The 24,833-nt window shown below is 44.3% G+C and overlaps 1 protein-coding gene across 1 annotated transcript in view; it reads left to right on the forward strand.

Moving 5' to 3' along the window:
- The first annotated feature begins 7,137 nt into the window (after positions 1–7,137).
- The window catches only part of TBKBP1 (TBK1 binding protein 1), a 66,955-nt gene continuing 49,259 nt past the window's right edge, over positions 7,138–24,833 (forward strand). Inside the window, exons 1-3 of the mRNA XM_066585874.1 lie at positions 7,138–7,182; positions 7,262–7,815; positions 20,887–20,982. Coding sequence (XP_066441971.1) covers positions 7,579–7,815; positions 20,887–20,982 — 333 coding nt within the window. The 5' untranslated portion in view covers positions 7,138–7,182; positions 7,262–7,578. The remainder of the gene's footprint in view (positions 7,183–7,261; positions 7,816–20,886; positions 20,983–24,833) is intronic.

Below are 24,833 nucleotides of genomic sequence, written 5' to 3' on the forward strand. Positions count from 1 at the left end.
TACACACTGCTCTGCCCCTGATCACATGACTGTGACGTTCATCCCAAGTGACTTACATACTTCACCCCTAATCACATGACTGTGATGTCATCAAAAGTCCACCAGTGAGGGAGTTTCATGCTTCGCTCCTAATCACATGATGGTGACATCATCACAGGTCCGCATCCTTGTGCAGATTACGGGCGGAATACAAACCCTCTGCGGCCTCTGTTGCTATGGAATACTAATGAACACCTAGCCGGACAACAGCCTTGTGCTTACAGAACCTGTGATAATGTCACCGTCATGTGATCATGAGTAGAACATGTAACTCACTGAGGATGAAGGACCTTTAATGATGTCACCGTCATGTGATCAGGGGTGGAGCATGTAACTCACTGAGGATGAAGGACCTTTAATGATGTCACTGTCATGTGATCAGGGGTGGAGCATGTAACTCACTGAGGATGAAGGACCTTTGATGATGTCACTGTCATGTGATCAGCAGTGGAGCATGTAACTCACTGAGGATGAAGGACCTTTAATGATGTCACCATCATATGATCAGGGTGGAGCATGTAACTCACTGAGGATGAAGGACCTTTAATGATATCACCATTATGTGATCAGGGGTGGAGCATGTAACTCACTGAGAATGAAGGACCTTTAATGATGTCACTGTCATGTGATCAGGGGTGGAGCATGTAACTCACTGAGGATGAAGGACCTTTAATGATGTCACTGTCATGTGATCAGGGGTGGAGCATGTAACTCACTGAGGATAAAGGACCCTTGATAATGTCACCGTCATGTGATCAGGATTGGAGCATGTAAGTCACAAACCCACTCACGCATGGACGGATGGGTCATCGTTAGTAGTTTGACTAGCTCATCCCCACATTCCAGTGGTAGTGGTAGGCTACTAATGCAACTATACCTGGTCTTTCATTGGCCAGAGCTGCTCATGTAATTAGTACTGACCAATCAGATAGCAGTGCACAGTTTGCGTTAGGTGGCTAGAAAATTGTTGCAGCCATCTTGGACAGCGGAAAACAGAGTCTGGAACTGGACCATCAGAGGGGCAGCAGAGTAGAACACCTGCCGGTAACATCTCTCCCTCCCGCTCCTATCCCAAAACTGGAGGGTCGCTTTAACTAAAGCCAGGAAGTGACAGTATAAATCCTTTGTTTATATTTCCCATCATTTTTGGAACCCACTTCTTGCTTTGACTTAAAAAAAATGCATGAAAAACATTTAGAAAAAAAAAACACTCTGTGAAAAACATGCTGCCCCTCTCCATGGCTTCCTGCGGTATTGCAGCTCATGTCCCCCCATCCCCTTCAGTGAAGCTGAGCTGCAATAGCAGACACAAGCCATGGACAGGTGTGGCACTCTTCTGTTTATCCGCACACCCCCTTGGTCTGTAGTCACTGGGTTAATGCAAGTCCAGGAATACGCAAAAGTTCCACTAGCAGCACTTCAGATAATCCCACTTCAGGGTCAGGCTGGTAAGATGCAAAGCCAGGCCGGAGTCCAAACCAGACAGATTCCACGTATAAGCTTGAGGAAGGCCACTACGGCCGAAACGTCACTGTCTATGTGATGGGGCAATAAAGGTCTTTGTGCTATTCACATCCATGCATGCTGCCGGCTATTTCTTTTATTGGGTTAATGCAAGTGCGATTCTCCAACTAATTAGAGTATAAATGGACTTTGTGACCCAGTTAGTTTGTATACATCTGCCTGCGTTACGTTTCCCTTGTGCTTTGGACGTATAGGCTCTGTTAAAAATAGCAAGTGGCCAAGTGAGATGCGCCAGGAAAGAAGAACCAGGTTCACTTAGGTTCCTTGTGCTCTCTTATATCTGCCTTCAGTACTGCAGAAAGGTGAATATCGTTAGCAGGATGTGCCAACAGAAACATGGATTTTATTAGGTTTTACACCAAATGGATTTTTTTGGATGGTCACACATCGTGCTCTCCTTATACTCCACGTAGGACCACCTTGAGGCAGTTCCCGTGTCCATGGGATCTGGCTGCTGGCACCCCTTTCCTACAACTAGTGTCCCCATTTGTATGCAGGTGGTCCTTGGTTGATCTGAGTTTGCAGTATATTGCTGCTAGCAGTGGGAGCCCACCACTAATGACTAGCATGTAGTTACGCTTTTTCATGTACCTGCAATACACAGGAGTTGTCCCACCAGAACTAGGGGACGACTAGTTGATCAGTGGGGTCTGACTTCTTGGAAATCTGCCAATCATGGTAATGGGATTCCTGAAGGTCCTCATAGTAAACGGAATCTGTCACCAGTTTTTAGTCGATCAAACAACAACTGCGCCATGATCATAATGGTGCTACACACCGCTTTGAAGCCTCAGCCTGCGTGGTACTTCGAACTCCGTGCACATGCGCGGATAGGCAATCCCATTCGACTAGCTTATCTGTGCATGCGCGAGGAACTGAGTGCACTTCGCAGGTCCAAGCGGTGCATGGATAACAACCGGTGACATCATTCACATCACGGGGGGCTCTGGAGGTGGACCCTGATGGAACAAATGCAGTTAGGGGGAGCTGGTCCAGCACTTACTCCGACCACTCTCTTGCATTTACATACAGTGCAGGGGAGTTTAAAAGACGGTTTTATGTCGGGATGCTTTTACTGATATTTCAGACAGTCTGGAAAAGCCGGCAGCATCCTATTATGGCGCTGGTATTGGTTTGATCGACTGAAAACTGGTAACAGGTTTCCTTTAATGAAGCAGCGTCGGTCGAGCGGGTGCAGCGCTGCTCCATTCATTTCGATAGCCGAGCACTTGATATAAATGTGAAATCAGGTCTTACCATATGAGTATATGTTGCTAGTGATAGCAAGATTGCCATATTATTTACCCCTCCCCTCCATTGGAAGGGAACTGTACATAAATCATATTTTCTTTGCTCTTCTTATTAGTATTCCTGAGTACGCAGGCTGCCCCATACGAGAGCCGCTCTTATGCTCTTATTGATTTTAAACCATATAACAGCAAAAATGACTTCCAGGCCGTACAGTGCTCAGTTATTAAATCTGGTGCTTTGATGCACTGAGAAGTGGTTTCTAATCTAAACAGGGCAGCAAGTGTATAGCATTTGCCTTATCTCCCCATTTTTAGGTCATGGCAGTCTCATCCCACACAGAAAAAGAACACAGATTAAATGGTTACTAACTTTTCAAACAACTTGTTACCAAGTGATAACTAACATAAATCACGGTATATGACTAAAATTACATGTGTGTGCTGAACAACAAACTGCCCTATAAAATGCTGGCCACTAGGGTTCTCTCTTCATTCTACTTTGCTGTCCACTGCCAGTTGTCAAGTGAAGTTTGTCTCTATTAAGAGAGATAACAAGTTGGAGTACAGGAAGTGGAGGAGGGTGATGACTCGTATAGCTCATAGCAGACTATGGAGAGTGGGGGACGAAGGCAGAAGCTGCCACACAGATAATGGCGAGTAATTTACTGCCTTCAGCTACTGGAATCACATCTACACTGCTCAGTACTGGTGTATACTGGCTTACATGATGTACACACACACACACACACACACACACACACACACACACACACACACACACACACACGTGTGTATGTGTTTGTTATAGAAAGCATAATCTGCGGTATTTTCTGTATGGAGTGTATGGGAGCCATTAAAGCAGCTAGTCTGCTGCCGATCTCATTGAAAGCAATGGTTTCTGCCAAGCCCCGCAGTAAGATTATTGGGGGAAGGGCTTGAAATATAAGCCCTTCCCCGATAATCAGCAATAAGTGTAAAAAAAAAATTAACTCACCTCTCCGGCGCTCAGACGCCTCCTGAAAGGGCTGTAGATATAGCTATTCATGAATCAATAGCTAAGGGCTATGTATCATTGGCTGAGTGCTCAGCCAATAGCTAAGCACTAGCTGCTATTGGCTGAGCCTTCAGCCAATCTGCACAGCCCTTTCAGGAGGCGGGGATTTAAAAATGAAAGAGCTTAACAGCAGTGCCAGGGAGCCAGCAGGAGGATGCGTCTGAGCGCCGGAGAGGCGAGTAATTTATTTTTTTACACTTATTGCTGATTATCGGGGAAGGGCTTATATTTCAAGCCCTTCCCCGATAATCATACCGGTCCCCACGAGGATGAAGGAAACTCCTGCCACAGCTGTCACAGCTGTGGCAGAAGTCCGCGGCATTCTCCCTATGTTTTCAATGGGGCTAGCGCTGCTGCCGCTGGCCCCATTTAAACCATTTGCGATATGCCGGTTCTATACCGGCGTCTTTCTTGCGCTGCGAGGTGAGAGTTTTCTCGTGCTCTCGCAGCGCAAGAAAGAAGAAATTGCCAGTGAGCGTCCACCCTAAAGTATATGTTCATCTTTGATCCTAACGTTAGTTATCATGTAGAATGAATCGACATATAAGGCTGGTCTCACACAACGGGGTCTGAATTGCGGAATCCGCGATCATCACCTATGTGAATTATCCACAGTATTCCGCATACATTCAAAGAATAGAACATTCACATGTCCGCACACATAAGGGGACAGCGATTTCTGCTCGCGGAAATAAAATCGCAGCATGATCTATTTTCGTGCAGAATCCGCACGGACGGCTTCCAGAAAAAAATCCATACTGCACATGACCCACAAGCGAACTGCGATACAGAATATACAAGGTACAAGCGGTCGCCGTCCGTGTGAGACCGGCCTAAGGCTGGGGATCTCTGGACAGGCATTACTTCTCTTACAGTCTGTATTATAGACCGAAGCTGCATTTACTGACCTGCAGGCTTCAGGGCTCAGAACTTGCCCAAGTGCCTTGCATTGCAGGACGCGTAGTCTTACACATTGTACAACCAACGAAGTATGTTGTACTCTTAGGACAAGACGAAGTTACTCAACCTGTTACATGTCAGTGCCCTTGCAACCTGCTAAACATACCCTTAATGGGCACTTAATTAGACCCCGGCCCTTTCATGATTTGTGCTTCCCTGTATAGAAATTTGACCCGTGACCCCGGAGTGCAGCATAAAATGATGTGAACAAGTTTTCTGTGGATCGGTTTCAGCGTGAATCCACATTATAGTGTGAAAATCGAGTGATCTGAGTGACTCCCAACGAGGCCTGGTCATGAGTACTAGACTAGCTAGGGACGGGATTTCAAAAACTGCTAATCTCGTGTGTTTTTCACATGCAATGGTGTCAAGAGAATGGTGTGATCAAGGAACGACATCCAGTGAAAGGGGATCCCGTGGACACAAACAACTCATCATCGAAAGGGGTCAGAGGAGGAGGTCAAGAATCGTTCTGACAAACAGGTGGTGCACAGTCAAGCGAATTGCGGTTGAATATAATACTGGTGTCCTATTTAATGTCTGAATGCACAACTCTTTGTTCCTTAGCACAGATGGGCTATAACAGCTAACGAGTTCCACACCATTCCTGTCTCAGGGTGCATTCACAGAAGCAACTTTTGTGCGTTGTGAGCTTCCTGTCCGCAGGGGCCAATATTCCTGCAGAATGTTCTCAACACCTTATGGAGTCTATGCAACAATAAAATTCTGCAGTTCTGAAGACAAAGGGAGGCTCAACATGCTACTAGATGGGGGTCTCTAATGAGGCGACCATTAAATTCAGTGAAACTGCAGCGTCCAAGGAGCGGGCCCACAGCCGAGGAGACAGCGGGGTAGAGAAAGGGCTTGTCACGGGGCTCTATCATCTCCTCCTCTGGGGGGTAGCTCGGGACCTGACCACATTACGGCTGCATTCACCCTAAGGGCGCCTACCCACTGGCGATTTTTTTTCCTGCAATGCTAAATTGCGTTTGGCGTTTTTTCTGAAGAGCAATTAGTATAGAATGTGTTCTTGTCCATTGGGGGGTTTTTTTCCGGTCCGTTGCCATTTTTAACATAGGAACTGTCAGTTGCATATGTCTCCTTATTTTTCTCTTAATGCACCCATGATTGTCAATGGAAATTAACGAAAAAGCCGCGGAAAACGCTGCGTTTTTCACGCACGAAAATCGGCAACGCCAGTGGGTAGGCGCCCTTACTCTGCATTCTTGCAAACACATATACATAGCATGATCACATGACCACAAACGATACACACAAAACGATACATTTTCCAGACATTAACTCTCTCAGTCGAAAACCATTTAATACACATAAATCAAATGCATGGCACAGACAAGACACTGACACAAGACAGACATAGAAAATTATGGAGGGGCCCTAATAACTCTGGGCCACTACAAAACCTCTCCCACATGACCAACTTTTATCCAGACTGGATCTGCATTTGGCCGGTTTTAATTTCCATCGTATATTAAGGCCGACTGCACACGATCGGGTCGGATTCCAACCCCGTGTCCGGCCGGTGGCCCTGTTTACTTGGCATGTCTTTGTGTGCAGGCGGCCTTCTGTACTGCGAATGGTCCGTCCGGCTCGCAGATGGAGATGCACAGTACAGATTTTTTTTTTTAACCCCTGGAATCCGTGACCTTTCTGCAATGTGAGCTATTGATTTCCGCTCGTGTGCAAGAAAAGCGCTTTTCCATAGCATACTATGGACGGTGTTTGCTGCGGAACCCGGAGGCAGGCGCCCGCTCCGGATTCTGCAAAGCAAATCCGTCCGTGTGCAGCCGGCCTTATGCATACTGTTCATCCTCTTTGAGAGGACTATCTCCCTAGAAGACCCCTTTTCATTGCAATCTTGGGTGGTCGCCTCAAAAAGGTTTCCCTGTATATAAAAATGCTCTCTGGTTTATATTGCAAACTTATAGTGGGTACCGCTGAAATTGCATCCCACCGATTGCCTTCTGTATTAGGCATTTACATTAGAAAATCAGTGAGTCTCTGTCCATAGCAATCTGTTCTGCACTGAGGATATGCAATATCTGCCTTGGTTGCCGTGACGCTGTATCTTCAACCACAATGTAGCATCACTGCATCTCTGTACAGACACCTCTGGGATGCAAGGAGCTCACTCCTGTCTTTCAGAATCCCTGAGCCGGTGATTCAGAGGAACTGATGTCACTGTGTCACGGGGTATGCAGACTGAATGGAGAGGAAAGAGGAGGTCTCTGGGAAGAGGAGGAGGGAGCATGGTGATACAGCAGGACAATACCAGCCAGACCTTACCATAACAAGCCAGATGGACCAGCACGGCGAAACAGGACCGCTTCCTGGGTACTGATGATAGTGGAGAATGTATGATATGCAGTTCACGTAACATAATTTGCTACATCCTTCCATGTCTCTCTTCCAGACTACATCAGGCCCCCAGCTTTTACATGTGCAATAAGGCACCATTGAGGAGTTGACCCCTTGGTTATTTTGCAGCCAAGCTCAAGCTTTCTAGGATATATCGTTGCTACCCAATGCATACATAGAAGTTGCTGTGAGTACTCTTTTTTTTTTTTTTTTTCCGGCTGTGCCAAAGACCCTGGACGGCGGCGTCCATAACTTCCTGCCACAGTGGACGCCCCTTGTTTGTGGGACACGTCCAGAGTAACGCTGCCGTCCTCACAGGGCGCCGAGTGCAGAGGGATCCACGCCACTTGGCTTCTCCCACTGCACCTGGACATGGACTCAGTGTTCGGTGATGACATCAGCATCATTGCCCAGGAGACATTGGCGCAAGAAGACGAGGAGGAGGACGACGACTGGGTGGACAGTCCCAATACTGACCAGTCAGGGGACATGTGTTCGGCTTCACATTTTGCTTTAATAACTGCATATGGTGACATCAAGGAGCGGCTCAGTGCCCTGGAGAGAGAGAACGCAACGCTGCGCAGGAAACTCAAAGGCTATGAAATCAAGGTGGGCACATACAGCTTTCCAAAATGCACAGGTTAATAATCCCAAAGTAGAGGTCATGTAAGCACCAAATGACTATTTAATAGCTCATCTAGTGCAAGCACTTACTATATTACATAGATGACAGATATATGCTGAAGGACCATGTAATAATGCGACATGTATTGTATACCATGACCGGAGTGAAAGACACCAAGTTCTACCATCACCAAGGGGACAAGCAACATATTAGTGACATACCTAGACCCTTAGAAGTAGTGTCGTATAACTTTCTTGTGTGCGTCACTCATGTCTTACATGTCTGTATATGTTCACATCACATTTGATAGATGATGAGGGATAATGTAACATATTAGAACACGTGTTAGTAACATGCATAAGATATTTAGAAGATGACGAGTAATGCAATGCAATGGTCTTGTGTGTATCATGAAGGTATTTTATTACCCTCTCATCTTATAAAAGACTTGCATACATCACTGACCCCTATTTGAGGGAACTGGGGAGGATAGATTAAACGGGATGGACATATGTCTTTTCTAGGCATTACATACTATGTTACCCTTGTAACTTGCATGTGTCTATGACGACTACATGATATGGGTTATGACATGCCAAGGCTTACACAAGAAAACTGGTTGGAGGTAGTTATAGATCAGGCATGTTCTATTACATAGTAGTAATATAAGAGGTACAAAACTGTTACACGCTACATGTCACCAGCGCATATATAGAAGACGTAAGGTAGTGTAATATATATACAAATTGGATTTATCATCATCTTATTAGTATCTTCTTTATACAGTGAAACTATGTATTTCATGATCCTTAGGGGTCAGGAAAAGTTATGTCTGAGGCATACTGAGGATACGAGAAGGATTCAAGTTGATACATAATGTCATATAGCAACTGTATGTAATTCCTAGTAACATATTATTATTACATGACTGATATATGAGGATAATCTAACATATCAGTCACTTGTAAGATTTAGGGGTAATGTATAGAGTAGGCAACATGAAATATATCAAAGGCATATACAGGACAATAAACAAGCTGAGTGTAAACTCTTGCTATGTTGATCCAGAGAAAGAATAAAGAACGTGTGAGGTAGAATTCTAGTATGATATTGGGTGATGTAACGTTCTTGCATTTATTATATTATCTCCCTTCTTGTATTCATGACTTTTATATTACATGATCCTTCACCACGTCTGATATATGATGAAGGACATATCAGTAAGGCTCGTTCACATCTGCGTTAGAGCTTTTCGTTTCTCTGTTCCGTTTTTGAGGCAGAGAAATAGAATTAAAGGGGTATTCTGGGCATTTAACCCCTTTTAGTACTGATGATTTATCCTCTAGATTGGTCAGCAGTAGGTTTAATCAGCAGAATATGACTTCTTGTATGAATCAGTTCTTTAAGTTAAACATATTTTTTAACAATTTATGGTGTTTTTACTAATTTTTGATGTTACAATCTATAGTTTGTGAAAAAAAAAGCAGTTTAGGATTTTTTAAATTGATCACAAAACCTAATAATAGTCGGATACTTTTCAGCAGTCATCTCATTATAATCTCAGACAGGATTATACTGATGCTTAATACCTAGATATAGATAACACAGGATCCAGCATTCACAATAGGTGATGGTCACAGCTCACCTCCTCCCCTGTCCTGGATAATGATGTCTGTACAGGTGACAGGACACGCCTAGAACAGTCTCCCATAGAAGTCAGTGGGTTCCTTCTTGTTCATTGTGTCTATGGCCCATGAGGCTGCTGTAAAATATTTCTGTAAAAGCTTTAAATGCTGTTAAACGTAACTCGGGCAAAAGAGCCGCCCCCATAGTCATGTATAGACTATAGAATAAAAAAATCTACAATTAGAAAATTAAAATAAATAAGAACAAAGGGAAATGTTTCAATAATTGGCTTTTATTCGTAAAGAAGATATAAGTGATGCATGTCCTTTAAGAAAATGTTGGCCCAGAAATGAAAAAGTTATATCAGCTATAGAATCACATAATGGGGGGGGGGGGTCTGTATTTCTAAGAATTGTCTTCATCTGTCCAATTGTTAAAAATGAAGTCCGGCTGATACTACTTATTTGCCACCATAGTCCCCCATACTGCCCCAGCGTCATTATGGCAAGTATACCTGGTTATACATTGATGCCTCCCGAGCTGCCGTATTGCTGCACGCGACTTCTGGACTCCATAATGGCCATGTTGGTATAGATAATAGTCTAGAACCCATGATATGTTCTAATGTGGGGAGTCACACTGCGGGAAGTTGAGATATGGTGACTTGTTTGGTACGATGAAGAGCTCGTAGTCATTGGTGATATTCGCCCCTTGCAAAATTAAAGGGAATGTAAGACGACAGACAAACATGGCTGCTTTTTTTTTCGGACCAGTAAGCAGTTACTCGAGAAGAGCGTGCTTGCTCATCTCTAATTGTAACATGTTGTCAGAAAATGAGTTATTGTATAAATCAAGTTTTTATGTTGAAAGGGTTGTGCCAAGTTATAAAGTTATTCCAAAGGCTTTGCTCCCACGAGCATATAATGGCCCGCCGTTTTCAAGGTTGGCCGATATACACTACGATCTGAAGCATTGGATTCCAATGCATCAGATCACATGGCTGTATACCCGTGACGTAAAAGTGCCCGGCCGGCCAATATAGCACTGGGCGTTTTTTTTTTACGTCGGGCCTGAAAGATAGTCCTGGAACTATCTTGTGGGCCGGAATACGTCGGCCGCTGCATGGGCTCCTATGAGAGCCAATGACAGCGGCCAGAGAAGGGAGGTGGGAGGGAGTTAGCAGCGTGACTGCTAAACTCCCTCCCTCTTCTCTCCTCCCTTCTGGCTGATTGCAATGGAAGGGGACAGGATGGGGTGGAGCTCAGCGCCACCCCATCCCGCCCATCCCATTGCTGTCTGCAGACAAGGGGTGGGACAGGTAGTGGAGCTAAGCTCTTGCGCCCTCCCTGCCCCTTGTCTGCAGCCAGCAATGGGAGAAGGCAGGACAGGGTGGCGCTGAACTCCACACCCTCTCGCCCATCCCATTGCAATCAGCTGGAGGAGAGGAGAGTTGAGATGGTGAGGGGAAGGGAAAGGGCAACGGCATATCGGGCTTGACAATGTCCGATACACGCCAGGGCCCATGTGGTCTGAACAGACGCACAAACGTTAGATTTGTGTGCCTGATCACGAGCTTTAACTCCTCAGATTGTAGTGTTTATCGTCCGGCTGTGAAAACGATATACGCATGTGGGAACAAAGCCTAATGCACAGGAGAGGGTATAACTTTATAATCGGTGGGGGCTCACCGTCACCACACCTATTGGGGTCCAGGCGGTCCGAGCAGAGGTCACAAAGGCGCACTGTCGCTCCATTCACTTTAATGACAGAGCCTGCTGAGTTCAAGCGCTTTGGCAATGTCCGGTGCTATCACTGAAGTGAGGGTAGTTCTACATAGGCATAGGACGACTATCGTCTGAAAGAGCAAATGACGGTCCTTCTGTGTAAACACGGCCACCAACAGGGTGACAAGCGGTAATCTGTCACTAGTCACTTCATTTCAGCTGCCCTAAGAAAAATAGTCGCCCGTTGATCTAAAGTCGTCTGGTTTAAAGTCCCAGCATTTAACGACTTGCGAATGAATTTTCGTAGAGATTCCCTCTTCGAACAACTAATGAGCTCTGTCATCCGTACGCCTTTCTGGGCGACTATGAATGATCATTGCTCAGTGCAAAAAGATGTGCTAGCAGAAGGAATTCCTGGCGGGGTTTACATACGGCAGGTACACCCATTACTTAATATATACACGTTATTACGTGAGTGACATGTTTGTATGCGTGTTTGCTGAACAAAATTGACTGAGCCATAAATCTCAACACTTCAAGGAATTGAAAATGCATTTTCGTCTCTGCTGCGTAGAAATATATATATATATATATATATATATATTCATAATCATCTGGCTCTGAACTTTTCGGTTTGAGTAGTTCACTATGACGCGCCACGGAAACTAACAACAACTAAGACAGATTTTCTTTCAGACGGCTTTCATAAGGTTCATTCGTGAAAAGCAGACTTTTTTTGTCCAGCGTTTAACGCATCCATCGGCTGTAATGGGTTAAATGTAGTCATATTACTCCTTCATTTGACTATGTTCAGCCTGGTAGACGTTTTCAGGAGTGTTTTTTGTGCGATTAAAAAGTGTAATCTGCTGGATTTTCCTGTCCCACAAAAAAAAAGGATACTTTTTTTTTAAAGACCTCCCTCCAACATCTCCATTCCAGTATCTGGCACCGTCATAACCCCCAGACAGCACACCCGCTCCCTTGGTGGTCACACTAGATTCTGACCTCTCCTTTAGCCCCCACATCCAATCTCTGGCCTGAATATGCCACATGCACCTCAGGAAAATTGCTAAACTCTGTCCGTTCCTCACTACGGACACACTAAAGACACTTGTTGTCGCCCTCATCCATTCCCGAATCGACTACTGCAACTTGCTGCTCATTGGCCTTTCCCGCACCAGAGTCCCCCCTCTCCAATCCATACTAAATGTGGCAGCTAGGATCATCTTCCTATCTAGCCATTACTCAGACGCCTCTGCCCTATGCCAGTCACTGCATTGGCTGCCCATCCACTGCAGAAGTCAATTCAAACTCCTCACCCTCACCCACAAAGCTCTCCATGGCGCCGCACCACCATACATCGCCTCCCTCCTGTCCGTACACCACCCAGCCCGCTCACTCCGATCTGCTAACACACTCAGACTAAACACCCCTCTAATATGAATCTCTGATGCTCGCCTTCAGGACTTCACCAGAGCAGCACCCATCCTCTGGAACGCTCTACCTCAAGGCATCCGGACAATTCCTAATGCACGGAACTTCAGACGCGCCTTAAAGATGCAAATCTCCTTATCTAGTCCCCTGCCCCCACAATATACCTCCTGCCCCTCCGTGTGGCTTTCTACTTTTGCCTATCATGTACACTTCATGCCCCGCACCTCCTGTACCACCCTCGCCCCATTTGTGTCCTACAAACTGTATATCACATGTCATCATCGCATTGCTGTGTTCCCCCTCGCTCCACCTCCTGCCCCGGCATCTTCTGTATCACCCCCTTATTTTACAAATCACTGAATACCACATGTAACTCTTGTAGTTTCTGTAATTTTCGTATTGTTTGTGTTCCCCATGTGCCTCGAAAGCGCTGCGGAATACGTTGGCACCATACGAATAAAGACTATTATTATTAACATTGCAGTCAATGGAAAACATATGGAAACGTACAGCTATAGATTTCTATACGCTTACTCTATACGTTTTTGTGATCAATAAAAAAAAAGTGTTGAACCATGTAACTTTATTAGAAGAAAAAGAAAAAAAACGGATGGAAAGTATGCCGCGTATACAATAAATGCCCGCTGTTTTACCTGAATCATACGTTAAAGTGCCAGCGTGGACGGGCCTGAGAGCGCGGTGACATTTCCATGATCTACCCTGTAGAAGGAAAAGCGCTGCTGTACAGCGGGCCATGAAATAATCAGTGAAGGCGACGGGAGCGATATGTAATGTAGGGCATCGAACAGCCGAGGGAGCGACTATTTATCTATTTACAAAGAAAAGCTCTCAGGCTGCTCAGCGCTGCCGTCTCTATAGAACTAGTTGGTGGCGCAGCAGCCGCCTCATCAGTTACTACATACAGTAGATGTGACATCATGATCCAACATGAGCGATACCGCCCAATATGTCCCTGCGCAGAGCTTCACGATGATTACTCTGAGTGTGGTGGCGGCCACTTTTGATGCGTGCTCGCTGCTTTTCTTTTTTTTTGCACACCCATAGACTTTAATAGCCAATTTTTCTATGCATCAGTCCATATAAATAATGCATGTCTGAATACACTAATTTATGCGGGTCTGTGCGCAGTCCGTATTCAGTCAGTAAAAAATACGGACTGAACACGGTCAGAAAATACACCTGTGTGAATGGGGCCTAACGGTCTGTCACTTGGACAGAAAGAATAGTCAGGAGTTTTTTCCCCTAAATTTGGTAAATTGGCTTCTGCCTCATTGTTTTTTTTTTTTTTTACTTCCTCTGGATCAACAAGAGGGGTGGAAACTGGCTGAATTAGATGGACATTATCTCCCTTCAGCCTAACATACTAGGTTACTATGAGTTCTCCTTGCTAAAGTCTATGACCCTCATAAAGCTTAGTTCACCTTAAACCCTTTAAAGTGATGCTCCGTCTTGTCTTAGAGTCGACTCTCATGCACGTCTTCAGTCACATTTCTACCATCTTCCAAGTTCAAATCTTCCAGTATTCCATCTTGGTCCAGTGTTTGTATATCTGTTCTCCAAACTTGTTGACTTGTTCCTTTAGCGACCAACAGAATTGTGAATGCAGCTCTGGAGTTTAATTGGTTGTAACTCAGGATCATTACAAAATAAGGAGAGCAATGAATTTACAAAGTATGGTAGCTCCATCCTCTAGATCATACATATACTATACAATTATATCTAAAGGAATTTATCTTAAAGGGCCTCCTAATTGTTATATATTTGTTAAAAGGAACCTGCCGTCACCTGTAAGCACCGGGAACTAACTCTGGGGCCGAGGAGTCCAGGGATGTGCTTGTTATACTTACCATGCTCCCTGTTTGGAAGTCGATGGGTGGTCCGTGCATCAGACTGCTCTCATGCCCTATGGGTTTGCATGGTCACTGACTGCAGAGATGAGTCCAATGCACAAGCCACCCACTCATAGCAAGAGAACAAGCAGCCAGGTAAGTATAAAAAGCCACCCCGACTTCCTCGGCCCCTGTCCTATAAGCCCATAAGCTTCGTTTATAGGTAATGATGCGTTCCCTTTAATAAGGTAGTGAGTGGGAGATAGAGAAATGACTTCAAGCTTTCCAGAAATAGACCTTATCCTAGGACTTTACCGCAACTTGCTCGTCAATCTTAATACTGCAGATTCCCATATCTGAAATTCCTCCACTTCCCAGCCTCCTGCTGCCGGATTTCCTCTATGTAATGGGAAGTCAAAAAGGATGTAGAACTCTTGTTGTAAACTCTTTGTATTGATTCTATGCTGTATGGACTTCCATGGATCTCTGTATGGAGGTCATAAACAAGTACAGGTTGTTGAAGGGGTTTTCTGAGACTTAGGGCGAGCACCCACTGGCGTTTTTTTACCTGCGTTTTGCGTTTTGCGTTTTTCCTGCACAGGCATAGAGATAACATGTGTTCCTGTCCACTGGCGTTTTTTTTGCGTTGCGTTTGCGTTTTTAACATAGGAACTGTCAGTTGCATATGTGTCCTTATTTTTCTCCATGGAAATTAATGGAAAAGCCGCGAAAAACGCGCGGAAAAATCACGGGAAACGCGGCGAAAACGCTGCGTTTTTTTCCCGCGGAAAACGCAAACGCCAGTGGGTGCTCGCCCTTAAGGGGAACATGTCATGGGCTCATGCTGCCCAAACCACAGCTGGCATGAACCCGGGACAGGTATGTACTGTGCCCTTATGTATGGTTCAAAAAATATTTTATTCACTGCCACATTAATATCGAAGCATACAGAATGGAAATACAATTAGAATAAAGAAGTAGCAATACAATACCCGTTCTGTTTTGCTATTGAGCTAACCACATTTTAGGCAGCAGTTATAATATAGCTCCCCAGTACAACTTCCTCCGAAGGAACCAACCGCTTGGGCAAAGTAAAGAGAAAAGGAAAAACGACAGAAACAATAGACAGAGACAGGAAAGAAAAAGAAGGAAGGAGAAAACATAGGGTGGGGTGAGGGAAGGGGATAGGGATAATCTGCCCACATTGACCATGGTTCCAGCTTGTTCTCTCAGTCCTATCATTGTCTAGTACATTTGGCAAGGGGTATCTCAGGCCAATCAGGGAATAAGGGCACCATTATCCAACCAGGTGTTCAGTTCTGGGGAGGAGCGGAACTGAAGTAATCTATGGGAAATGAAGAGGTAATCCAGGCGATGGTAACTATTATGGGCCGGTGAGTGGAAACTGTAATCCCTCTCTCTAGGATGTAAGACCCGCCACATGTCCACCAGACGTAGGTTGGTCAGCTCCCTCTGTAGTCTACGTGTTGCTGTGGAGGAAACCCCTGACTTACCACCTGACGAGTCAAGGTTAGGAATCATACCCATGTTGAAGTCGCCTCCCAGGATTATGTTGGAGCCGTCCGCGAAGGTCGCCAAAGCCCCCAGCATCCGGATCCCGAAACGGACCTGTGCCTGATTTGGAAAATACACATTTGCAATCGTAAATATTTCAGTACCCAGTTGTATTTTCAGGAATAAATAACGCCCCTCTGAGTCTGCCTTAGACGAGATGAGTTTATGTGGAAGTTGTTTATGAATGGCTATGGAAGTACCTCCAGCTTTCTTCTCCGGGTGGGTGCTGTGATGCCAGGTGGTATAATGGCGATGTGCGAGCCCGGGTATTTTCCCGGTCTGAAAGTGCGTTTCCTGAAGTAACGCTATCATAATTTTGTGTTTGTGTAAGTAATCAAAAATCTTTCCCCTCTTTGCTGGTTTGTTTAACCCTGTGCCCTTATGTAAGTGTTATTCTGCAACACTGCAGAGTCTCAGACTGAATATACCTGTCTGACTCAGAAAGGAGCCTTGAGCCAAAGCGGAGGGCCGCACTGACGTCTACCAACCCGCTACACGTTGACTGACAGCTGTCTGCCCTTTGTATGTATGTGTGTACATCTCTGTCCCCATTGCAGCATCCCAGCTTGGTGTTGCATGCAATTCCATGGGAGCTGCACCTGCAACACCAACCCAGGCTGCTGCAAGGCGCATGTTGCTCCCCACTGGCAGCGGGTCCGATATCAGCTGATTGGCAGGGATCCCAAGCAGCGAACCGCTGTCTATCAACTATTGATGAACTGTCTACAGAATAGGACATTAATAATTAAAGTGAATGTGTCATCAGAAAATGACCTTTTGTATTAATCAAGTCTAATGTTTAACCCCTTAATGACCGCCCATACACCTTTTTATGGCGGACACTAAAGGACCTTCTTCTGAAGAATGTACCTTTTTATGGCGCCGCGTTAGAAGCCTGGCAAGGGTCTTCTGTGCCAGGGTGCTTTGCTTGTTGAATGACAGCCTGGCACTTGTTCCAACAGTGGGGATCAGAAAAAAACCTCCGATCTCCGCTGTTTAACCCTTTCTGTGCAGTGGTCAATGCCCCCCCGTCTGTCACCCATCGAACCTATGCCACACAGAGACCTCAGTATAGCCTCTGAGTCTGCCAGTTATAGTGGCCTATGAAGCTTAGCCTTTGCCTGAGCTTCATAGGCTTTATAATACACTGTTATACTAAAGTATAGCGGTTTATTATAAGAACAATAAAAGTTATTGATAGTCAAGTCCCCAAAGTCTAAAAAAATATAAAAAATAAAAAAAATACATAAAATACAAAAAACATGACGAAAATAGCTCATTTTGCATATCTCGTCTTATAAAAATTGGAATAGAAAGCGATCAAAAAGTTGTACGAGTCAACCGATGGTACGATTAAAAAGTAGAGATTCTTCAGCAAAAAAAAGCCCTTATACAGCACTGTTGCCAAAAAACACAATGTTAGGGGTCTTTAAATGTGGCTAGAAAAAAATTACATTTTTTTTAAAGTGTGGAAAAAGCTGCCAAAAAACCAAACCTGTATAAATTTAGTATTGACATAATCATGCTGGCCCACAGAATTAGTTTAACACATTATTTATACTGCATGGTGAACGCCGCTAAAAATAAAAATCATGCCAGAATTACAGATTTTGTTAATCTTCCCCCAAGTAAAAAATCGAATAAAAAGTAATTAAAATGGGATAAATGCAGAGTAGAGTTCATCCTGCAAAAAGCCGAGCCCCCATAGAGCTCCGTCAACGGAAAAATAAAAATGCCACGGCTCTTGGAATACAGCGACACAAAAGCAAATCTTTAAAAAAAAAAAGGGTTTTTAAGTGTACAAAAATAGCAAAATATTTAAAAAAATGGAAAATTGGTGTCACTGAAATCGTATTTATTTTGCACATTGAATGCTGGGAAAACGAAATCCAAAAACGAATGACAGACTATCTTTTCTTTCCCGATCTACCTAGAGAGAATTAATAAAAGTTCTATAGTGCATTAGAAGTACCCAAAAGTGACACCTTTTAAAAATACTTTTCCTGCTTAAAAAAAACCCCCTTATTTGGATATGTTGGCAGATAAAGTTAAAAAGTTGTCTTTAGGACTGGGATGATGAAAAAAAGTGAAAAACTAGTTGTTCATAAGGCATAAGCAGGCTTCGGTACTAAGGGGTTAAACATTTCTCACACGAAGCACAGAGCCTGATTATATTCTGACACTTTCTGTTTTGTAGAGAAAACTTCTCGGCAATTGTCTCATTATTATCAAAGGCAGAATTATAATGGAAGGCAACACCTAGATATGTAGGATCCACCATTCACAATAGGTAATGGTCACAGCTCACCTCCTCCCCTTCCCTGCGCAGGTCACAGAACAGGTCTGCTTTAGAACTGTCTTCCATAGAATTCAATGGGTTAGCCCCTGGGAATTGTGTGAGGCTGCTGTAAACCGTATCTCTAAGGGCTCCCACCCACTGGTGATATTTTCTCCACTGCGATGCGATTCTAAAGTTAAAGTCTCGCATCGCAGTGCGAGAAAAAAAATCGGCATGACGCCGGGATATCGCCAGTCTTTTCAATGGGGCCAGCGGCAGCAGCGCTAGCCCCATTGAAAAGAGATGGAGAATGCCGGGGACTTCTGCCACAGCTGTGACAGCTGTGACAGCTGTGGAAGGAGTTTCCTTCATCCCCGCGGGGACCGATACGGAATTATACAGCTATTTTCCTTCAGGTCCTTTAGGATAGCATCTCCTAGAAACCCTTCACACATTTTACCCACAATAGAAGTAAGACTTACCGGCCTGTAGTTTCCAGGTTTGCTTCTTAACCCCTTTTTGAACATCGGCACCACATTGGCTATGCACCAATCCAGTGGAACAGACCCCGTCACTCACTATTGGGTACTTTTTTTTACACATATGTTAAATGAATAGCTTTACTTATTCATACTTTCGTGTCAGTTTTTACATAAAAAATGATTTTTTTCCAGTAAAGTCTTTCTTTGAACCCCTTAAGGACCAGGCTGTTATTTACCTAAAGGACCAGACACTTTTTAGGCATTTTACCCATGTGGTGGTTTTACTGCCCCATTTCTTTTTCTTCAGCTACCAAAATTATTTTTCCTGCATTTTTTTCTCGCCACATATAGGGCTATTTTTTAATATCCTTCGTCACAATTTGGGGGTTACTCGCTCTCGGGGACTTCCATCTTCTTCTTCTTAGATGATTTTCGCCACTCTGAGAGACTTTGGACAACTGGGCTTCTTCAAATCTCTGGTATCTGCCAGCTTTATTGCACACATCAAAGTTTTACAGCATTAACACACTACATATACATCGGAATGCAACATAACTTATGTCCTTGTCGCTTCACCCAACCAGGGCATCTAGGGAGAATCCTCCCCTGTCAGACACAGTCTAGTCCACGCCAAACCACAGGCTTTCAGCTTCCGCAGCGACTTCCCCCTCAGTGTGGCAGTAACCTTTTATCTTTTTATGCTTTTATCTTTCTTCCTGCCACACTCTTTCATTAGTTAGCACCTGAATTACTTTCTACAGCTACCTGCAGGCTAGTCTGTGCACCACACTTCTACACTTTTTTCACTGACTTTTTTTCCCGTATTTAAGTTTTATTGGGGGTAAAAAGCTGTAAAAAAGTTTTCTAAAAGTTCATAGTTGTTTATTTTAGCGTAAGTATACTCATTTTAAAAATGAAGTACAGGAATGGGGTCCTCATTTTGTTTCAGATGTTTTGATGTACAATTTGTATAGATTCAGATTACATGGCGCATATGGCGGCAGTTTTGGTTCGGTCATTTTGTTTTTTATGTATATATTTTTACTTTATTCAGTCATTTTTTTTCTTATTTTTGTAACTACTTTTTTTAACATCTATGACCCCCCTTACTTCATATAAGACCTCCAGCGGTCATTTACGTTGTCTTTTTTTCTTTTCTTTGTAATCGCACACTTTTCCACTGTAGCTGGGGCATCCATAGGAGCCCCAGTTACAGGGAAAAACACCCCCCTAGTGTGACATCAGTCACTAACAAAGCTGATCTGGGTCTGCTAGTACCCTGTGTTCTGCTGTGCTAGGGAGCACCAGACAGTCACGTGATAGCTGGGTCGAATAGCAGAAGTAACACTTCTACTTCCTCTCTTCACTCATTGAGCGCTATACATATAGCCAGTACAGCAGAAGCAGTTAAAAACCACTTCTGCCTTCTCCTCCGGGTCCTTGGCTGTGAGGACCCGACCTGCCCTCCCTGTTGGACTGCAGAAGCAGGAGTTTTAATCCCTTCACCATACTTTTACTATCGACTGGGATTAAAGCCCGGGACCAAACGCCATGACTTTAACGCGCTTGACCTTTAAAGGGATAAATAAAGTTTTGTTAGTTTTTTTCTTTATCAGTCATTCAACAACAAAAACAAAAGTTACGTTAAATGTTTAGAAAAGTTAAGTTTGACTGTAAAGTTCAAAAAACTAAATTTCAGGTATACGAGAGTTTGCCACACTACTCCATTCCACGAAATAAGCATCCACCTATATAATATGTACTATTGAACTGCGCTTGACCATAATCTACGGCACGTTGAGCGATACGTTTGAATACATTTAGATGGATTTAGCCATAGATGTCTGAGAGATAGCTGAAGCGTGATGCGAACAGCTACTTAGGTGGATTAATCACAGTCATGTAATCAGTTCTATCACCTTACATCAATAGAAGAGACCAAGATCAATGCATTATAGAATGGAAAGAACTGAGTTGCAGTGAACATACATCAGACTGAAAATACCATAAATGACTTATGTCGCCGACCCTCCTCATGACTAATATACCGGACCCTGGGTTACTTTTTCTTTTCCTCCTTCCACAGTATCCAATTATCACTGAATTTGGGGATGAACAAAACTTTTCACCTTACGACACTAAAGAGGAATCTCTTCTGCGCAACGACGTCTCCCAACATGAGGTGAGTGGGGACGAGTCTTCAGCATCACTTGGTGCAACTCCCACCCTTCCTCATCTCTATGTATAAGTATATATATCTCTGCTGGCACTGCTACCCTGGTGACTCATGTGTATACGAAATCTCATTCCACCCCCTCGCTCCTTTCTAGAGTAACTACTTATAGTAATAATGACACACTGCGTAAATGGCAGCGTACTCCCACCTCTTTCACGCTCCCCTAGGGGTGATTCTCGAGAGCACAACAGAACAATATGGCCGTGACAAGTTACGGGGTAATGGCACCAGGTGACTGCGCTTCGCTTCCCAAAAACAAAGTATAGTAAGGTAACAAACAATGGGAGGTGTGATACACTGCAGCGACGTGAATACCGGTGCAATAGTCTATATGAGGGGGGCAATTCTTTTGTAAACGGAAAAATAATATATATATTTTTTTTATATAGTTTTTAACTATTTCACGTATCACTGAATTTGTCTTTTGCTGTAGTGGTTATACAAGGTGGGCCAGGGAAAAGTAGCCGGCCTCTATAGCGTTGTCTGTGAGAGGCACTGTTGAAAGAAATTTAAAGTTTATCACTGCGTGTTATGTGCGCAAAACCCGCAAACGTAACATGCAGTAAAAAAAAAAAATAGATGAAAGCTGCGCCGTGATTGGTTGCGATAGGCAACAAAGACAGATTTTCTTTTAGATGGCTTTCGTAAGAGTGGAGTGCCGGGATCAAAGGCGGACTACTTTTCCATGGTCCACCCTGTATTAGCACACATCATCTAAAGTGTCCGATTTACCGACAACTAGTCACTCGATAGCCCATTCCCAGCGAAAGAAATGCAACTACAACCGCAGAAAATGTCACGTGACCTTCTATTCCAGTTTATCTCGTACATACGACTACTTCTCCGGCTACGTGTATTTTTATCTATTAGGGTGGCTTTTCATAGGACAACTATCGTCCGAATAGTCGCCCAATAGAGAGAATGTATGTAACCTCTGTTCTCCGTAAACACAGCCACCAACCGGGTGATGAGTGAGAATTCGTTCACTAGTCCCTTCGTTTCAGCTCACCTAAAAATAGTCGCTGGTTGATTAAATATCATCTGGTGTAAAGAGGCAATTGTTGTCTTTCAAAAAGTAGCCAATAAACTTAGCAGGAAGTTGTGTGCCGATTGGCGCGGGATTCTCACCCAATGCTGATTGGCTCCTGCTCTTTTTAAACATTTTGCTCTCCCATTTAATGCTCATTGGTTTCCGAAAACACATAAATACGTGCGAATGCCCTCGACTTAACAGTCCCTGATGGTCTTCGAAAGAATACTCGCTGCTGCCGCTGGTTTGGCCAAAGATGGAACATTGGATTCGGCAACCAATGGGCATGCGTTGGAGTGGGGTCGATATTTAGAACACAGACAGACCTCCCAAAGAACCTCTTGCCCCCTAGCTGGTCGACGAACAATATTTCAGCCCGTGTAAATGCTCTCAACTATTCATTCAGCAATAGCGACTATTTCAAGCGACTATATACACGCCAGCTGTCCCGTGTAAGGCCATCCTTTCACATAGATGGAATAAGTCACCTGAGATGCTGCTGAATCTTTTGCCACAAAATCCCGCACCAAAATCCACGGATTTTGATGCGGAATTGCCGGCTCATTCAAGCCATGTTCTTTCCATATCAAAATCCCCACGTAGATTTTGGTTTACTGCGACTTGCGGTGAAGGATACGAAAAATTACACCGGTGTGAAAGGTCCCTTATTAATGCAGGCCAAGTTGGTTATAGCATGATGTTGGCCACCAATGTGGCATTTTCACTTCCCTATAGTCACCACTAGTGTTGGGATTCTCTATGTAACAGCTACATCCTTATATACAGGATTGTCGGGTAACGTGATCCCAGCAGCCAACCTGCTGTAGGTTATTCACATTCTGAAACTTTGTATCCATTCTCCACTATATACAGGCTGAGCTACAGAAAAGAGGGCCGGCACCGCACTGTCCAATCACAGCGCAGCTTTTATTTTACCTCAGCAGTATAAGAAATAGCAACCAATCACAGTGCAGCTTTCATTTTACCTCAGCAGTCTAGGAAAAGAAAGCTGCTCTGTTATTGGTTGTTAGAGGCAATACAGACAGATTTTGTTTTCAACTGCTTCCATAAGAGTGCGGTGCCAGGGTACTTTTCTAGAACATCCAGACTCAATATTGGACATGTTGGTCATGCAGGACCTTTCTCAATAATATGTCTGTTCACTTGTTGGTCAGAGAGAGACAGAGCCTAAGGGCTCCTTCTGACGAGCGTATGCGTCATGTGTCTGTGCCATGAATGAGGTTGATTTGTGGCCGTGTCGGCACATTGTACCAGGGGCGTAACTATAGAGGGTGCAGGGGATGCGGTTGCACCCGGACCCAGGAGCCTTAGGGGGCCCATAAGGCCTCTCTTCTCCATATAGGGAGCCCATTACTATGAATAAAGCATTATAGTTGGGGGCCCTGTTACAGGTTTTGCATTGGGGCCCAGAAGCTTCAAGTTATGTGTCTGTGCAGCATGGTTTAGGTATGGGTACGGGTACAGATACAGATAGAGGGGGGCCCCAGCTCACCTTTTGCATCAGGGCTCCTGAGCCTTTAGTTACGCCCCTGATTGTACTGTTCATTTTTGTTTGTGTAGGCCTGTTCATAGGCGCACACAACCCCCTCCCCGCACTGATTTAAAAGGCTATTTAGCCTAATAAGGTCCAGATAGGTGTTATTCTTTCACAGAATTGCGCAGCGTATTGCCCATTTGTGTGCGCATTGAGTGCGACCTCCCATAGACTTTTATAAGGACCTTCGCTGGGGAAATGCGCAGGAAAATAGAGCATGTCCTGTTTTTTTGCATGCAAAAACAGGAGAATTGTAGGAGCCCATTGATAGCGATGCATTCGATTTTTTGCGCATTGCACGTGCAAATTATGCATGCACCATTACGCTCGTGTGAAGGAGCCCTAATTCTGTCTCTGTCCAGAAATCAAACAGACATTGTCTGCAGTGTGGATCTGTGCAGTAGTTTGGGAGAAACTTGCATTGTATTAGTAGCAAGCAGACCCAGAACTATCCCTAGATATTCCTAAATTGCAGCTTAGCCACACCCACACCGCCCTCCAGCCAATTACCATACAGTGCCAAGTAACAGTACTGTACAGAGCCTATATAATATCGCCATACAGTGCCTACATAATAATGCCATATGGTGCCAATAACAGTGCTATGTAGTGTTCAAACATTAATGCCATTCAGTTCCTAAGTGATAGCACAGTGGCCATAATGATGAAAGTTTAGACTTTGGAGGCAGAGGCTGGTGGAAATGCTGGGGCAATTGCCGATCTAGCGCTGGTCCATCATCGCAGCTCCTGGCCTATTCACCGGGCTATACGCATGTGATCACTACAGCCAACCTCTGGGCTCACCGGTCTCAAGCTGTATACTGCTGAGGTGGTAATTGGCTGCAAAAGTCACTTGTATATACGGAACGTCACAGCTGCAGTGAATTAAGCAGAGATTGGCGTGGAGGACAGGAGCGGCAGCGCTGGACTAGTAGGTTCATAGCAATGAGTATATCTGAGTTTGTTGATTTTTACCTTTTTCTCCCCTTTGTGATATTTTTCTATATCTTGGATAACAAGATGCATTGTTGACAAAGCCCTAAACAATGTGAAATAATCTTATGTCTCATACTAAAGTGTACATGAGCCTTCTTCTTTAACATGTCGATAGATACCTACAATTACATTTCCTTTAATTGTCATGCTAAATGCAAGTCTCTTACTTAAAGGGGTTTTACCTGTCATGCAGTCATCCCCACCACAACTCAATCA

Source organism: Eleutherodactylus coqui, chromosome 13, assembly GCF_035609145.1.
Source record: "Eleutherodactylus coqui strain aEleCoq1 chromosome 13, aEleCoq1.hap1, whole genome shotgun sequence".
Taxonomy (NCBI): domain Eukaryota; kingdom Metazoa; phylum Chordata; class Amphibia; order Anura; family Eleutherodactylidae; genus Eleutherodactylus; species Eleutherodactylus coqui.